Source organism: Sciurus vulgaris, assembly GCF_902686455.1.
Source record: "Sciurus vulgaris genome assembly, chromosome: 1".
Lineage (NCBI taxonomy): Eukaryota > Metazoa > Chordata > Mammalia > Rodentia > Sciuridae > Sciurus > Sciurus vulgaris.
The window spans coordinates 205,739,136-205,755,562 of record NC_136461.1 but is presented as its reverse complement, the minus strand read 5'-3'; the positions used below and the strand labels follow the sequence as shown (position 1 = coordinate 205,755,562).

At 44.2% G+C, this 16,427-nt stretch overlaps 1 protein-coding gene across 1 annotated transcript in view; it reads right to left on the bottom strand.

The window, feature by feature from the left end:
- Positions 1-16,427, bottom strand: part of KHDRBS3 (KH RNA binding domain containing, signal transduction associated 3) — a 172,470-nt gene that overhangs the window by 62,599 nt on the left and 93,444 nt on the right. Inside the window, exons 5-6 of the mRNA XM_079118540.1 lie at positions 12,385-12,524; positions 8,359-8,554 (exon numbers count right to left, since the gene is read on the bottom strand). Coding sequence (XP_078974666.1) covers positions 8,359-8,554; positions 12,385-12,524 — 336 coding nt within the window. The remainder of the gene's footprint in view (positions 1-8,358; positions 8,555-12,384; positions 12,525-16,427) is intronic.

The following is a 16,427-nucleotide window of genomic DNA, read 5'->3' as shown; positions in this document are numbered from 1 at the left end:
ACTGACTCATGAGGCTTTTGATCAGACATTACCAGTAAACTGCATCCTGCTGCTCTTACCCTTGCTTTTAGTAAAGTGAAATTAAAAAATTGTAAAACCTTCATCTTTTTATCTAAAATAAAAAGGTGTCCCTAGGCTTTTCAATTCACATTTAAAATGCATTTTCATAAATAACCTTTTCACAATCTGCACTCTGTTTTAATTAAATTTCTCACTATGGAAAACAAGATAATTGAAGCAGTTTAGAGATTAGTTAACTGTCAAACATTATGCCAGTAGCCACTGTACTGGGAGAGTCAGCTGGGGGTACAACCCTCATCTGTACAAAAATTCCTGAACAGTCACATAATTAAAATTTCAGGTGAGCTCTTGCTTTGTAAAAAGAATGAGGAGGATTATGACCTCGCTGAGTCTAAACAAAATTTGTATTAAAGAATAACACGCACATTTTAAAAGGACACTTGGTTTTCCCAGAAGGCCAAACCCCATGTTCCTTGGCATCAACATTTCGGAATCACAATGGAGGAAGTGATGGCCCCCGTGTTCCCACAGGCAAGGGCCCCTGATGACTTTCACCTCTCACGCCCAAGGCATCGTGAAGCTGGAAGGCGCAGGGAAGCTCTCCGGTCCCCAGTGCACGAGGCTCAGAGCTCTGCCTCTGTTCTAAATGGCCTCTGATGAAGTCAGATCGCCACATTCCAGTCTCAAGGATGTACCGTCCCTTTATGGAGAAGCTCTGTCTATTCCTCAGACCAGAGGTGTCTTTAAACTCTCTCCTGGGGATCAAGAGCCTGGAAGTCCTAGTGCAGTCTCCTCTGCCTCTGTAGGCCTAGCATGCACGAGGCCCTAGGTTCAATCCTCAGCATCACATAAAAAAAAAATTTAAAAATAAAGGTACTGTGTTCACCTACAACTAAAAAAAATACATATATATATATGATAAAAATGTTAAAAAAAAAAGAAATATAGGTACTGTGTCCATCTACAAATATAAAACAAAACACAGAAACCAAATGTATTAAAAGCACAGCCCCCAGGTGCAAAGCACAATCACGAGGCACAAAGTGATAGGTAAACTGTGCTATAAAAGATGGCCATCTGTGAACTGACCGGCTTCAATCAGAAGGGCGTGCAAGCCCAGGGGTACCAGGCTCATCAGGGATTCCAGGCCCATGAGTTCATCAGACACACCCGTCACAGACTGCTGCACCCCACACCTGGGACGCAACCAAGGACAGCACCTCAGACAGTGGCCTGGTGGCACACACCGGCCTGTGGTCCCAGCAGACCATCTGGTGAACACACTGAGGTCCACAGGCAACCAGCCTCAACTGTCCCCTCCAGGCTTCACCGCGAGATCTCCTGCTTGACCTGGCGCACGTGAAGACTGCAGAGGGAGCTCCATGTCCTGAACGGCTCCAAGCCTGGAAGCATCCTCGATGCCATAACCGCAGGGACCACTGCGGTGACCCTGCCCTCTGTCTGCTCTCCGCCTTTGCTCCCAGGGCTGCCTCTCGAAGCCTGTTCCTGGCTTCTCCTAAGGCACACTCCGGAGCGTAAGGCACGACGTGAGACCTGAAGCATGCAGACCCCGGTGCTTGTGAGTGGAGTGAGATAAGGAACTCGCACGCACCTCAGTCACAACAGCAAGTGAGTCATGTGTAGTTTTAGTGAATTAAAGTGAATGAAAGAAATGTAGCTTGTGAATTTTTAGTCAATAAATCCTGACAATGTGGAAAGACGCACCCAAACATGTCTAGTCTGTTAAAGGCATAGCTGGCTTATGGTCATGGACCCAAGAAGGGAGGTAATTCAAGGAAACCTAAGAGCACATGGAGAGAAACAAAGCGTTGGAGCAAGCCCCACTCCTGTGTGAAGAACGGCTGTACAGATGAAACGTGGAACCAGAGTGGGGACAGCAAGAGACCAGGTGGCTGGGCAGCTGAGCAGGACGCCAGGAGGTCCTCGGCTCTACCCAAGGAGACCACGGGTGAAAGCGAACGGAGCTCTCTCCTGAGGGGAGGAGTGCAGCGGGCGCAGGGCGGCTGCGAGGCTCGGGTGTGGCCTTCCACACCACGACTCCGACTCTCAGGGCCAACGGTATCATCCCTGGGCTACAGCCACTCAGACTCAGCTGAGAATGAACTATTTCTTATTTCTTTAAAGCAGAGTTGTGATTTTATGTCTATGATAGTGAGGTGGTCATAGTAAGTAAATTGTTGACCTAGTTCCAAGTCAACCCAGCAAATTATCAAATATGAGGAGGAGGTGGGGGAGACTTCCAATTTGTGGCCAAGCTGGACAGCAATCGTGGGTAACCAGGGACCCCCCATTATGGTTGGTTTCTGAAGAGGGCACAGTTGTGGGCTGAGCTCTCTCCACGTAGCTAGTGTCACAACTGAGTTAAACTGGAGAGCACCCTGTCACTGTCTGCCACTGTCCACACACACAGTACAAAAGTGAAGTTCTGAGGGTCACAGAGGAGTAGAGAGAAAATGGGAGTTTTCCCTGCAGTTGTGATCAACATACCTGTGTTTGGGTTATAAAAACAGAAGAAAAATCACCTTTCAAAATGGAGGTGGGGGGCCACTGGGAAGGGCCTTTGTGTGATTTCTAGCTGCTGCCTGGAATGCGCACTCTGGGCCCTTCGCCTGTGACCTGGGACACCTGCAGCAACCTAGCACGTCTACAATCACACTGCATGTGAGGTGGCGGGACCCTTCTGTCCTGCTCGCGCCCTCCTCCTGGCCTCCATGGTGTCGTGGCCTCTGCTCCTTCTCACCATGCAAGCTCCCACATTTCCTGCCCTCCTGTGAATGACAACTAGAGCCACCCTGAAGGCCCCAGTGAGGTCCCTGCACTTCTGCAGTTTGGATTTTAACCGACTGGCAAGGTTCACAGAGCTGCGTCAGACGGACACACGTTCACCCTGGCTGCACATCTCTACACGTGCTGACCCTGCAGCAGCCATCAAAAATGGCTTCACTTTAGACATCTCTACGCGTCTTTCTCCACAATCTCACCACTGCTTAACTTGTGAAGTGCTCTTAGTGAGTGCGTTCTGGGCTATGCTAATTTTCCAGTTATTCAATTATTTATACAAAAGTAATAAATCAGGGTCATTATGGGAAATAGGTACTTCTTGTTCTCAAAAGAGATGAGTTACTGTGATTATGTCCAATTTTTCCAAGGTTCCAATTTGTACTCAAATGCTTAAAAACACACCCATTGTCTATTTTCTTCTTTTGGGGAAAAAAAAAACTAATCATGCTGACTTGCCTTGTTTTCTTATTCTAGATGACAAGTGTCCACCAAGAGGATTTGGTCTTGCAATGGCTAGCCTGTTCTAGTCAAACGAGGACTGTATGCCAAACGTACCCTCAGAGCAAGCGTCCTGTGGTCAGATGGGTTCATCTGCCAACCGGTGTTCTTCTCCATGACCAGCACTCAGGGAGTCTTTCATGACAGTGACTCTGACAGAGATCAGCTGGCTCGGATGACATTAAAAATGATCACATATCTTCACCAACTCACTTGGAGGAAAATCAGTTCAACTTCAAAGGCTCACTAGCTGGGAATGGCTGGGTGTCTCAGCTGGGCTACCAAAGTACATGCTTTCGTATGGTGTTAACTGCTTACCAAAAATAACTAGAACATGTCTTTCTCGGGCCTGTGCCTGCATGAAGATGCTTTTTGCTTCAGGACACGTGACGTGAAGAACAGTAACTGAGGCCTTGACATGTACGCTTCCTCATCAAGCAGTACTTGTGCCACAAATTCAAAGAACAGAATTCCTCCCCCACTTTTCTGGTTTAAATAAGCAACTATGAGATGTATTTTTCGTCTTTTAGTCTGGAAATAATGGCTTTGGACAAGTGTTATATCAATGTTAAAATGGACAGCAAACAGAGTTGTTAAATATACTTTTCTAAGTTCTATAGAAGTAAAATTTTTATCACTATGAATGTATTTCAAGGACTTTTTTTTATTTTTTTGGCAGTGCTAGAGTTAGAATCTAACCCAGGACCTGCCACAGCTATGCACTGAACTAAGTGCATAGCACTAGTGTGGTTCCACCACTGAACTAAGCCCCGAGCTTCAAGGATGTTTTTAAAATTTGTATTTTTGAGTTACAAAAGAAATAACAAGCCCTTCTCAGAAATGAGGATGCTCTGAAAATTTTTTTTTTTCTTTGTAGTACTAGGATCAAACTTAGGGCCTTGCACATGCTATGTGAGAGTTTGCCAACTGAGCTACATTTCAGTCCCTTTTCATTTTTAATTCTACTTCTGCAACAGGGTCTTGCTAAGTTGCTCAACCTGGCCTTGAACTTGTGATCCTCCTGCCTCAGCTTCCCGAGTACTTGGGATTACAGACGTGTAATCTACTGGCTGAAATTCTTCTGACAAGTGTAGTAGGAGCAGTAGTTTTTTCTTTTTTTTCAGTCCTAACCCCATCCCATTCTTTCTAAGAGTTCTCTCATCTATGTGCTCAATTAGTCTTAGCAGAGAACTATCGCTGACATCCATGAGAAAAATGTACTGTCTCTGTGCGGAGCTGTTTAGACCAAAAGACATTTACTAGTGTGCCAGGAACTGCTCAGAGCTGCTGAGCTGAGGGACTCCAGCTGATGCTCCCCAGGATGGGCAAACGTAGTCACTGTACCACACAGCCACATGCCGGACTACGCACAGAAGACACTTGGAGGAAAAGGGACTCATGCAGCAGGCTCCTGGCTGGCTCTGCAGCAGCAATGTCCTGAAGCTTAGAGCTGAGGACACTCCATCCTTCACTCAACACACACTAAAGACCTACAAGATTCAGTGTTCTTTGTGCCCCTTGCAATCCAAGAATTCTCAGCTTAAATGGTGTGCCAGACATTGTATTAGCTGCTGTGAATGAAAAGTGAGTGAGGGGGAGAAGGCTCAACTCCAACAGAGTTTAGAATCTAATTTATGATGAGTCTGGTTCAACGTAATACTTTAGTAAATTCTATGACTAACTTTTCCACTTGATGTAATCAATTCTCTGTGTCATGGGATCCTTGGCTTTCTTTCCTTTTTCTCTTGGTACTGGGGATTGAACCCTGGGGGACTTAACCACTGTGCTACACCCACACCCCTTTCTATTTTACATTTACAAAGTTGCTAAGGCTGCCCTCAAATTTGTGATCCTCCTGCCTCAGCCTCCTCAGTTGCTGGGATTACAGGTGTGCACCACCACGCCTGGCTAGGTTCCTTGGCTTTCCAAATTAGTATCTTGTTGCATTCCCACCCTGTCTAAAGAAAACAGAGAGAAACAAAATAAATGCCTTTCCAACTATTCTTCCTGCCCCTGCCCACCTTTCCATGCTGCAAAGCTAAGCATGTTGCCTCAGTACCTCCAGGATTTCAAACAGTCAAGACCAATGGCCAATGTCTGGAGATACGGCAGAGACTGAAGAGCTGAGAGGAGCAGATCCTACCAACGTTTGGTCAGGAGAGGAAAGTGAAGCCAGTAGAGCACAGGTGAGGGCAGTGCTGCTGAGGGTCTACTTCTGACACAAAGTTCCTGACGTGCAGCGTTCAGCTCTCCAAGCTTCTACAAATGTGCAAAAAGGTTTTTTCAAAATGCCAGACTGGCGAAAACCCTTCTTCTTGGCTATGAATCTCAAAAAGGTTCTCAGGAACACCAGACGCTACATTGTGTGCATCAGTGATAATGTCTACCACCTGAACCCATGAGGGCGGGCTGGGACCCACAACGCCACCTAAGGCACACCTGGAAAAGCACAGCTTGGTTCTAAGAGTGCAAACACGATCAGTTGTGAGAGTTGGTGAAGCTGCTCAGGCAGCCCTCCACCAAGTTAAGGCAAAGAGGGGTGATGTGGTGGCCCGTTAATCAAGGAACACCGTGGTGGGGCAGCAGGAGTGCCGGCCTTGGGCTGAAGTTGCAGTTGCAGTGACAACCAGTGCCTGGAAGTGTCAGCTGAGAGTCTGGGACTCGCAGTGAGGACTTCCCTCCTCAGAGCGCTCTGTCTTTGCCTGCCCGGCTCCGGCCCTCTTCTACAGGGCAAGTCCCGGGTGGTGGGTGGGAAGGGGGACACAGCAACTCAGCGGGTATTTTGCAAGGTATCTGTTTCAAGGTCTTTCCTATTTTCTATCAAAAAAAGAAAATGAACAAAATCACAACAGGTGTGGTGGTGTACGCCTGTCACCCTAACTGCTCAGGAGGCTGGGGCAAAGGATATAAGTCCAAGGCCAGGCGGAGCAATTCAGTGAGACCCTGTCTTAAAATAAAATGAAAAACTGGGGATGTGGCTCATGGTCGAGCATTTGCCTAGCATGCCCAAGTTCCTGCGTTCAATCCCTAATACTGCAAATAAATAAATAAATATTTAAAAATTGGAGATTATTTAAAATCAACAGCAAAACCAAGTCTCTTAAGGTTTCATTTGCTCTTCCTTTCCTGGACAGTGAAAGTTTTAATTTACTCATCTAATTTATTCTAAACCGACTGAGTACACAGGCTGAGACACAGAACATGAGTGCCTGCTTGGTCCAGGCACAAGGCCAGGAATCATCACTGAGCAAAAGGTCAGTTAATCCACGCACAGGCGGCAACGGCTACTTCTTCGGCAGCAAGAGGAGTATGAAGCCACGTGTTCAATCAAATTTCCTCACTCCAAATTCATGGTAAAATGAGACCTGACACTTCTACATTAAACCTAACCCTGGTAGAAGCAGGTAAGCCAAGGTGGACATAAAATGACACTGCATCTGCATGAAGGGATCTTCAAGTAGCCTCCCTCTTCTCAGTACACCTATTAACTTTCAGGAAACTCAATGTTTGGGGAAGAATGTGAAGAACAATTAGTGTCAGTTAGATAAGAATATTAGGAAGCAGAACGCGTTCCATTATAAGAAATAAAAAGAGAAGACATAGGAACCACATTCTTCTACAACTAAATAACAAAATGGTGAAATTGTTTATTATGGAATTTGTTACAAATAATTCACAAGCTCTCGGTATGCCATTCGTTAAGTATGAAGAAATGAAAGCTATCCACCCCTGCCCCACCAGAAGTCCAGTCTAGGTGTGAGAGACATGTGGCCGCTGTTGGATGCCCAGCAGGTCAGCTACTACCACTTTTGAGTTTCTCTAGCAACAGCTGGCCTAAGTCCAGAGGCAGAAGAAGAGACAGTTAGAACAGGAGAATCTTCTAGGCTGAGCAGGCAGCAGAGCCAAGTTCTGGAAGGCTAGACAGCACGCTCAGAGAATCACAATACCTTCAGTATGCGTAAGACAAGTGGCCACAGATGAAGCTCGAGAGGTTGCTGAAGGACAGAGGATCACAAAAATGTTCTAGAAGCCATGCAAGAGGTGCTCCATACCTAGGAAGAGATCTCCAAAGCGTGAACCAGGCGCACCTGTCGGGTCTTGCCTGTTACTGTCACTACTTCCTTCTCAGTGCCACCAGTTCACAGCCCCTCTCTTCAATACCTTCCATTAACAGTATCAGTCATCCCTCTCTTTCCAATTCCCCGTTTATGAGAAACTAGGATGCTACAGTAAAAATTCCAGGGAATCTACATTCTTCAAGAATTTCTATCAGATATGGTGGCTCATATCTGTAACCCTAGCTCCTGGGGAGGCTGAGGCAAGACTGCAAGTTAAGGCCAGTGTGGATAACTCAGCAAGACCTGTCTCAGAATAAAAAATAAAAAGGGCTGGGGACGTGGCTCAGTGGTTAAATGCACCCAGGTTCAATCCCCAGTACCAAAAAGAGCCTTTCCCGTTTCCTTGCTTTTCATGGTTTTGTTTTTTTCATGGTTATATATTTTTCTCTTAGGTTTACTATGAACCATAGTAAAGAATTAATAGATGATAAGTTAAAATAATAATCATTTGCATCAATTAAAAAACAAGTTGCACTTTTGTATCATTTGTATCATGGAAAACAAGTTGCACTGAAAGTATCTACCTACCAGCACATCTCAGAGAGCCCTGAGCAGGACCCTTCAGAGAGTCTTTGGGCAATCTTCTTTCAAATGACTGACCTGCTCCCAGGCACAGTCATGGTAGGACAGGAAGGCCTGTTTCCTGCAACTCCAGAGAGGGCCGAGGGCCCGCTGCTGGACACCAGTGCTGCAGCTCCCACACTCGTTCCTGCCCAGCCTCAGGGTGAGGCAGAGGCCAGGCCCTGTCTACACCTCTAGTACCAGGGGCCTACTCAGCCTCCATGACTGTTCGCAGCACTGAGGCACGACATTCCAGAACTAAACAAGGTGAGGGGCTACGCTGGGTTGTGCTACCCAGAGCCGTGTCTAGACCAAGTCACCCTGACCAACAAAGCTGCCAAGCAACACTGCCACTTACATACTCTCCGTAGGTCTCTTGTGTCGGGGGTGGTGGTGGAGGTCTGTACCCAGTGGGGGGCACCCCTCTTGCTCTGGGAGTGAGAAGGCCTCTTCCCCGACTCACTGGCCCCCGGGTGGACAGGACTCCTCTGGGAGCTGGAGTGCCACGGGGCACGCCAACGCCGACTGGCCGGGCGGCGACTCCTCCTCTTCCCCTGCAAATGAGAGGGTCAGATTAGCAGCACTTAGTATATTTTCTGAGTCCATTCTTCACATATGTTTATAGCTCAAATAAATCACTGTTCCATATTTCCATAAAAAGCAAAAAGGAAACCATAGGAAAGAAAGAACCTAAGCAAATACAAAGCAGGTATCCACCAAAAGGAAATCCAGCTACTTAGGCAGTCCAGCACGACATGGTCACATCAGAGATGGAGACGCGGCATCTGGTCACAGAAGGAGCAGGCTGCTGAGACCTCAGGGGAGGTCACAACTTCAGTTTGATCCCATGCCAAGGCTGAACCAAATGTCACTCCAACACAAGATGAGCCATACCTTACTGATCTTTGGACAAGGAAACTGAGGCTTAGAGAGTTTTTTAAAGTGCCTGATAGCAGGTAGCAAAGTTAGGAGTCAAGACATAAGCCACAGTAGCACCAGGGAGAACACAAAACAGACCAACGGTTTCTAAGGGAGAAACAGGAGGGGGTGTCCCTCGGGTGAAAACCACCTGGTGCAGACCACCGCACAGCAGGAGAGTGTGTCCTGAGGGTGCCCAGCGGACAAGCCACCACGGTGTCCAGCAAACAAGCCGCCTTATGTACACGAAGACCCTGGCCGCGAGCTCAACCAGCCAGCACCCCATGACAGAAAACTACAGTCAGAGGTGAACTTGAAACAGTCTATCAGGAATTTTAGCAGCTTTAAGCACAAGTGAGGTAAGGCCACAATCAAGGAATGGTTCCTCGAGGTGGCAGGTGGAAGGCCTTTCTCCAGGCTCACATTCCAAAATGAGGAAAACCCCCGTGGCCTCATCTCTTGACGGTATTCTCAACTTGACAGAAACTGACAACTCAGTCAGGACCCGACTTCAGGAGCAGAGCCGCCCTGAACGATGGCACTGGCACGCTCCACTCCAGAACTCTGGGAGGACAGTCATTCTGCACTTGAATTTTGAAGAAGGAATGGGCAAAAGCAATTTAAGTGAAACAGGTAACACGGCTGATTTTACTATATTTCTATATAAAGACGAGCTATATAAATACTGGAGAACTCTTTTTTTTTTGGTACTGGAGGTTGAACTCAGGGACATTTTACTGCTGAGCTACATCTCCAGCACTTTTATCCTTTTATTTTGAAATAGGGTCTCACCAAGTTGCTGGGGATCTCACTAAGTTGCCCAGTCTTGCCTCAAACTTGCTATCTTCCTGTCTCAGTCTCCCAAGTTGCTGGGATAATAGCTGTGCACCACTGTACCTGGCCATAGAACATTTTTATATACTAGATTTACTTAAACAAGCTATACGTCATGAAAATGAAAGTTATATACATTCACACAGATATAGACATATCTACCCATCTATCTACAGCCACATGTCAATTAATGACAGATGTATTCCGAGCAATTCATATGTAGGAGGTTGTGTCACTGTTCACATACCAAAGAACACAGGCACATGAACTTGGATGGCAAGGCCTACAACAAACCTGTAGAATGGTGTAGAATGGGCAGTGCAATAGGGCTGTTTAGATCAGCACTGCCAAACAGAGGAGCAGTATGTTGCACTGTTACCATGGCTACTACATTGACAGCTTCAGGCATTTTCCAGCTGTATTACAGGCTAATGACCACCATTGCATACGTGGTCAGTCACTGACTGAAGAGGTCTGTGCTGAGAGACTATCTCTGCATTACCTACCTACTTACCTACCTACCTATGTCAATAAAAAGAGAAGAATGCTGGCATTATGTAAGCGCCAAGTCTGGAAGGCTGTATTCTCTTTGTATGGATCTACATGTATTTTCTGTTCTCTTTCAGAGAAGATCTGAATACGATGAATGATTTGAGTCTGACGACCTCAGAGGGATGCAAAGGTAGCTGCCTGGCTGGGTGTTTGCATGTGCTACACCATATGTGAAAGTCCCTAGCCCACGAGTACAAACACAGGCTCCACACACAAACTAACGAGCAGAGGCAGTAACGAAGGGGAAGGTCAAGTCCGAAAACTTTTGAGGATATTTTTAAATGCATTATTTGACACATTACATATTTTGGGAAAACGTTCAAGTTTCCATCATAACAAAACTGAGACTAAGGAGGCAAACGTGTAGGCTGAATGATATCAGGCCTCCCAGCATTACGTTGTCCCAGTTCTGGTGACCTGCACAGGTTCCTTGCATTAGAGAAAGGACCCTCACAGCTGTGATAAGAACCTTTAGATGGAGATTACCCTGCATTATCCTGTCTTGGACTACCCTATACAACCACATGAATCCTACAAAAGGGCAGAGGCAGGGCAGAGACAGAAAAGGAGAAGGCAGGGTGAAGACGTGGGAGGGATCGCTGTGATGTGGCCACAAGTCCGGGCATGCTGGCAGTCACCAGAAACTGAAGGGACAAGGAAAGAACTTGCCCGCAGAGCCTCCAGAGGGAACACAGCCCTGCCCACCCTGCCTTTGAACTGCTGATACTGATTTTAGTGATGTGGCCTCCATGACTATAAATAAATTTATAGGACAAGGATAAATTTTTGTTGTTTTCAGTTACCAAATTTGTGGTGATCTGTCATAGCATCTAGCAGTAAACTGATACAGCACATAAGTAATTTTAGGTACATTTAATGTTGGAAGACATAGAAATGAAAGAGGCAGTTAGGGTTTGCTGAGCACCTGCATGTATCATTCCATGAAATCGTCAATGAAACCTTCTTTCTGGTATAGAAACCCCACCTGCTCCAGGTCCTGACTGCTGTCTACTTTATATCGCAGTAGCATACAACTTCTCTAACATTGCTCCCATTAGCAACTCTCAACAGAGGAAGAAAATTCTCATTCTCTCAAAGGAAGTTAAGAGACCTATAAGAACACTATTTTAAATGGTTTCATCCAAACTTCTACCTGAAAATAAATCAATGTAGTCAGGTGATTAAAAGAAAAATCTGTACTTTTTACCACTGATTCCTTTTGGAACAAAAATGAAAAAATTAAAAATAATTTCCAAATAAATTTGACATAGTCATCAAATTTTTGATTCTCTATAAAACATTTCCTTTTAAAAGTAATCATAGTCTGGTATGGTGGTACACACCTGTAATCCCAGCATCTTGGGAGACTGAGGCAGGAAGATCACAAGATCGAGGCCACCCTCAGCAACTTAGTGGGCCCTTAAGCAATTTAACAAGACCCTGTCTCAAAATCTAAAAATAAAAAAACAATTTAAAAAAGGGGAGGGTGGCTGGGGATGTGGTTCAGTGGTTCAGTGATGCTGGGTTCAATCCCTGGTACGAAAACAAAAAACAAACAAATGTAATGACAAACCAGAGACAGAAGCTAAAAAAAACCAAAAATTGTGTGCCTGGACTGGCCCAAGGATTTCCCCATGCCACAGAAGAACCTGCAAAGAGCAGGCTGACAACAGACGTGTGGGCACCCACGCGATGCCCCCCGTCTTTGAGCTCTGGTCATGTGGCCAAGAACCAGCCTCAGGAAGCAGGACCAGGGGCAGACACAGGCACCATCAGTTCAATCTGCACATCGATGCAAACCCTTTCACAGAAAAGAACTACGATTTTAAAGAATTGACCTCAGAGTGAGTGAGAATCTGCCTGAAGTGATCAGCGAGTAAGTGGAAGGGTGGTAATGGTTAAGCCCAGGAATATCTTACTCCCAGGTAAATTCTCTACATCTGACTCAGCAACGTCTGAACACAGGCTTCCTACAGGTTCACTGATAGAACAGTTTCTGGCCACTGATATGAGAAAGCTCAAAACTATTGCCAAGGCACACAAACCTTAAAGAAAAGTAAGCCTATTAATAAGCACCTACCTGGTTATGGCTGGGGCTGGCACACCTCTTGTCCGCAGGGTGGGTTTCCCCCGAACCACTGGGACATCTGCATTTTCTGAACCACCATTCAAATACGTTAACTCCTGGAGCTGTGCTTGTCTGATCTCATCATTGTAGTCCTGTAAAGGAGAGAGAAGGCAGCACGAGCTGACTCATGTAAAAGTTCAGAAGTATTTAGAACAAATAATGAAAAATATTTTAAAGAAAAAAGGATTGGGAAAATAGCTGAATTCACTAAACAAGATATGACTTTATTAAAACGAAAACATATTAATAAACTTCTGTAAGAAGGGAAAGAGAAAAACCACAGTACTATCCCCAACCTAAAATTTCCTACAATCAACCATCTTTCCTCTGCTTCCCTAGGCAAGTTTCCAGGTGAGCACTTTTGATAAGATGAAAGCAGAGTTAAATCACTATCTGACAGCACTGCTCCTTACAGCTCAAATCCACCGCAGTCCGTGAGCATCTGAGATGCCCGAGTGACAGGAAAACAAAGAAGAGTCACCACCGTCCAACAGCCAAGGACTCACGCCAGCAAAGGAGAGAGACGCCAGCACAGCGGCTTCTCTGGTGCGCGTTCCTTTTGTACATTCCCCCGGGATGCTGCGTGAGCTGTGAGAGTCGACGTTTTGAAAATGTGATGACGGTCTTATTCCTGAAAACCTGCACTTTCCTGCAGCTTACGTCACTGTCGAACACTCCACTTGGAAACTATGGGAGTGAGCCTTGGTTCCTCCCTCTCTGACCACCCTCCACTCCACACAATAACCAGCAGTAGCACAGAACAAATAAATTGTCCGTGTGTTTTACAATAAAAGGAGAATTCCGGTTCAGAAGTTGAAAAAGAAAAGTCATGGAAGGCAGCTGTTGTGAGTAAGAGGTGTAATCTCAGGACCAGTGAGACTGAACCAAAAGAGGCCATACAGAGGAGGAAAACGTACTTAAGACTCCAGTAACATGAAATCCAGAAAATCAAAAGAATGCTGTGAGTACTATTTGGCTGGAACATAAAAACAATCTGGGGTAGAGGTGGGGCTGAAAGGGAAAGGGAGAGCAGATGCCACATCCCATGAAGCCTTAAGTTGCTTTAAAGGTAACTTTGGATGCTTGGAATTAAAGGGGGCTGAGAAGTCCTTAATCATCTTAAGGAGGTAAACTGCATATTCAGGTTTGAGTTTTATAAAGATTATTCTAGTATTAGTGAGCAAAGACGACATAAACTTAGAAAGCACAGATGAATAAAACACTATACACTGCAAAAGGAGCATGCCTTTAAGTGCAAATGGAATATTCCCAAAGGCAGACTGTAAGCTAGGCCATCTCACAGGCCGTGATAATTTTAAAAGAGCTAAAATCATTCAAGTGTATTTCTTGATGATATGGAATAAACTAGAACCCACTGAAGAAAGAAATTTGGGAAATTCACCAATATGAAGAAATTAAAGAACATAATTAAAATAACCATAATCAAACTAGAAATGATGAGGAAAAATAGAAAATACTCTTAAGATCAATACAAATGAAAGCACAGCATATTAAAATGTACAGGGACATGAAAGGCAGTACTATGAAGAACATCTATAGCCTTAAATGATTATATTAAAAATACAAGATTTCAAATCAATAACCTAAGCTTTCACCTTTATAAATATAAAAGAAACAAACCCAAAATAAGAAAAACTAGAGCAGAATAAAAGAAAAAAAGAGTAAAATCAACAAACTCAAAAGCTGATTTGTTTAGATTAGATTAACCAAATGATAAACTTTTAGCTACATTAACCAACAGTAAGAGAAGACTCAGGTTACTGAAACGAGGAATGAAAATGGAGCATCGCCTGGCATCAATAATGACACAAAAACCAGCCACTGGGGAGGCTGAGGAAGGAGGATCAAAGTTGAAGGACACCTCAGAAATTCAGAGAGACCCTCAGCAACTTAGGGAGACCCTCTCTCAAAATAAAAAATAAATATGACTGTGGCACAAGGTCATGGGGGAGTGCCCCTGGGTTCTGTCCCCAGTGCAAACTAAGTGCAACAACAAAAATGAAAAAGGGGCCTCACATGGATTAAAAGGATGACACAGGATCAGAAGGGAATGCTATGAAAACCGTGTGCATACAAACCAGAGGCCTTGGACAGCATGGGTAAGTCTCTCAAAGGACCAGCACTACAGAAACCGGCTGGGGAAGAAAGGACGTGTCCTTACGAAATACATACTTGACTTGGCCTGATTCCTGACACCTAGCCTATCACTCAGAACTTACTGAGCCCCAGAGGTGTGAGGAACAGCTTTCCTTTTTCCTAATAAGCCTCTCAAGGATTCCAGATTCTGTGCTAATGAGAGAACTCTAGGAGAATGGGGGCTGAGTGTTGGAGAGACCAAGGCGGGACTGCAGGGGAGGAGAGAGGATGTAGAGACAGCCCCAACCACCAAGGGCTGGTGATTCAATCAGTAATGGCGACCTAATCCAGTCTCCAAATGCATGAGAAGGGATCAGTATTACCCTGATAACAGAACCACAGAAAGAGAACATAAGATAATGAGATAAAAATAAGCAAAAACTACAAACACATTTATCAATACTGATGTGAGGGAAAAGCTTTCAAAAAAGAAGCCAAACCTAGTAAAAGAATTCACATAAAAGAACCAAGTATGATGTATTCCAGAAGTGCAAAGCTGATTAAACATCTGAAAATCAATTAACACAACATCACAAAAAAAGGACAAAACCACATCATTTCAACAGATAGAGAAAACAGGTGACAGAAAAATCCATCAAACTTTAATGATAAAAACGCTCAAGTAGGAAAACCCACAGCTAACATTATGTTTTAAGGTAAAAGATGGAAAGTGTCATCTGAAGGTCAGGAATAAGACCATGCTGATTCTCTTACCATTTTACTTGAGGTTTTGGCCAGGACAATTATGCTATATTAGCCAAAAATAAAAGAAGAAGCATCCAGACTGGAAAGGAGGAACTAAATAAAACTGTTCAGAGATGGCTTACATCTTTATACAGAAAATCATAAAGAATAACACACACACACACAATTAATAGAGTTAATAAATGAGTTTTAACAAGGTTACAGAATACAAGATCGATATATGAAAATCATTTCCATGTCTTTAGAGAGCAATAATGAAAGACTAGAAATTAGGAAAACAATTCCATTTACACTAATATCAAAAACAACAATATACTTGGGAATAAATGAACAAAAGAAGTATACAGTGAAAACTATAAAACACTTTGACATAAATTTCAAAAGATAAAAATAAATGGAATGATAGCCAATGCTCATGGATAGACTCAGTATTGTTACGATGACCATACTTTCTAAATTGATCTTTCTATTGAAAAAAATAATCCCAGCTGACTTCTTAAAAAATGGAAAAGTTGAGGCTAAAACCAGGAGTACAGGAATAGCTAGAACAATCTTTAAAAGAAAAAGCAACTCGAGGAATGATATATTCCCATTTCAAGACTCACTACAAAGCTACAAGCAGTACAACTATGTGGTAACGGCACTGACATCAGGGTCAACGGAACGGAACTGCAAGCTCATACATAAGCCGCAGGGAACTGATCTCCAAGTAGTCTCTTTTACAAGTGGTGCTGAAGCAACTTATATCCATATTTTTTAAAAAGTGGGACCCTTCCTTCAATATCATATGTAAAAATTAGATCAAAGTGGATCAGAAACCTAAAGGTGAGGGCTAAAATTATAAAACTGTTAGATGCAAACACAAGAAGTAAATTTTCAGAGTAGACAGCAAAGATGTAGTAAGAAGCTGAGAGCAACAAGGAGATGATTATATAATAAAGCCAAAGAAAGTGAGTATTGCATTTACATTCCCTTACTCATCCATGTCTGCAGGATTTACTAACAATAAAGACACCACTGACATCAGAAACTGTAGTTCTGGTGAAGGGCAGAGTTTGAGTCCATTTCAGTAGAATAAAGGGTGAATGCGAGTACGTCACAGTGTACAAAGAAGCGTATTTGTGCATGAACAG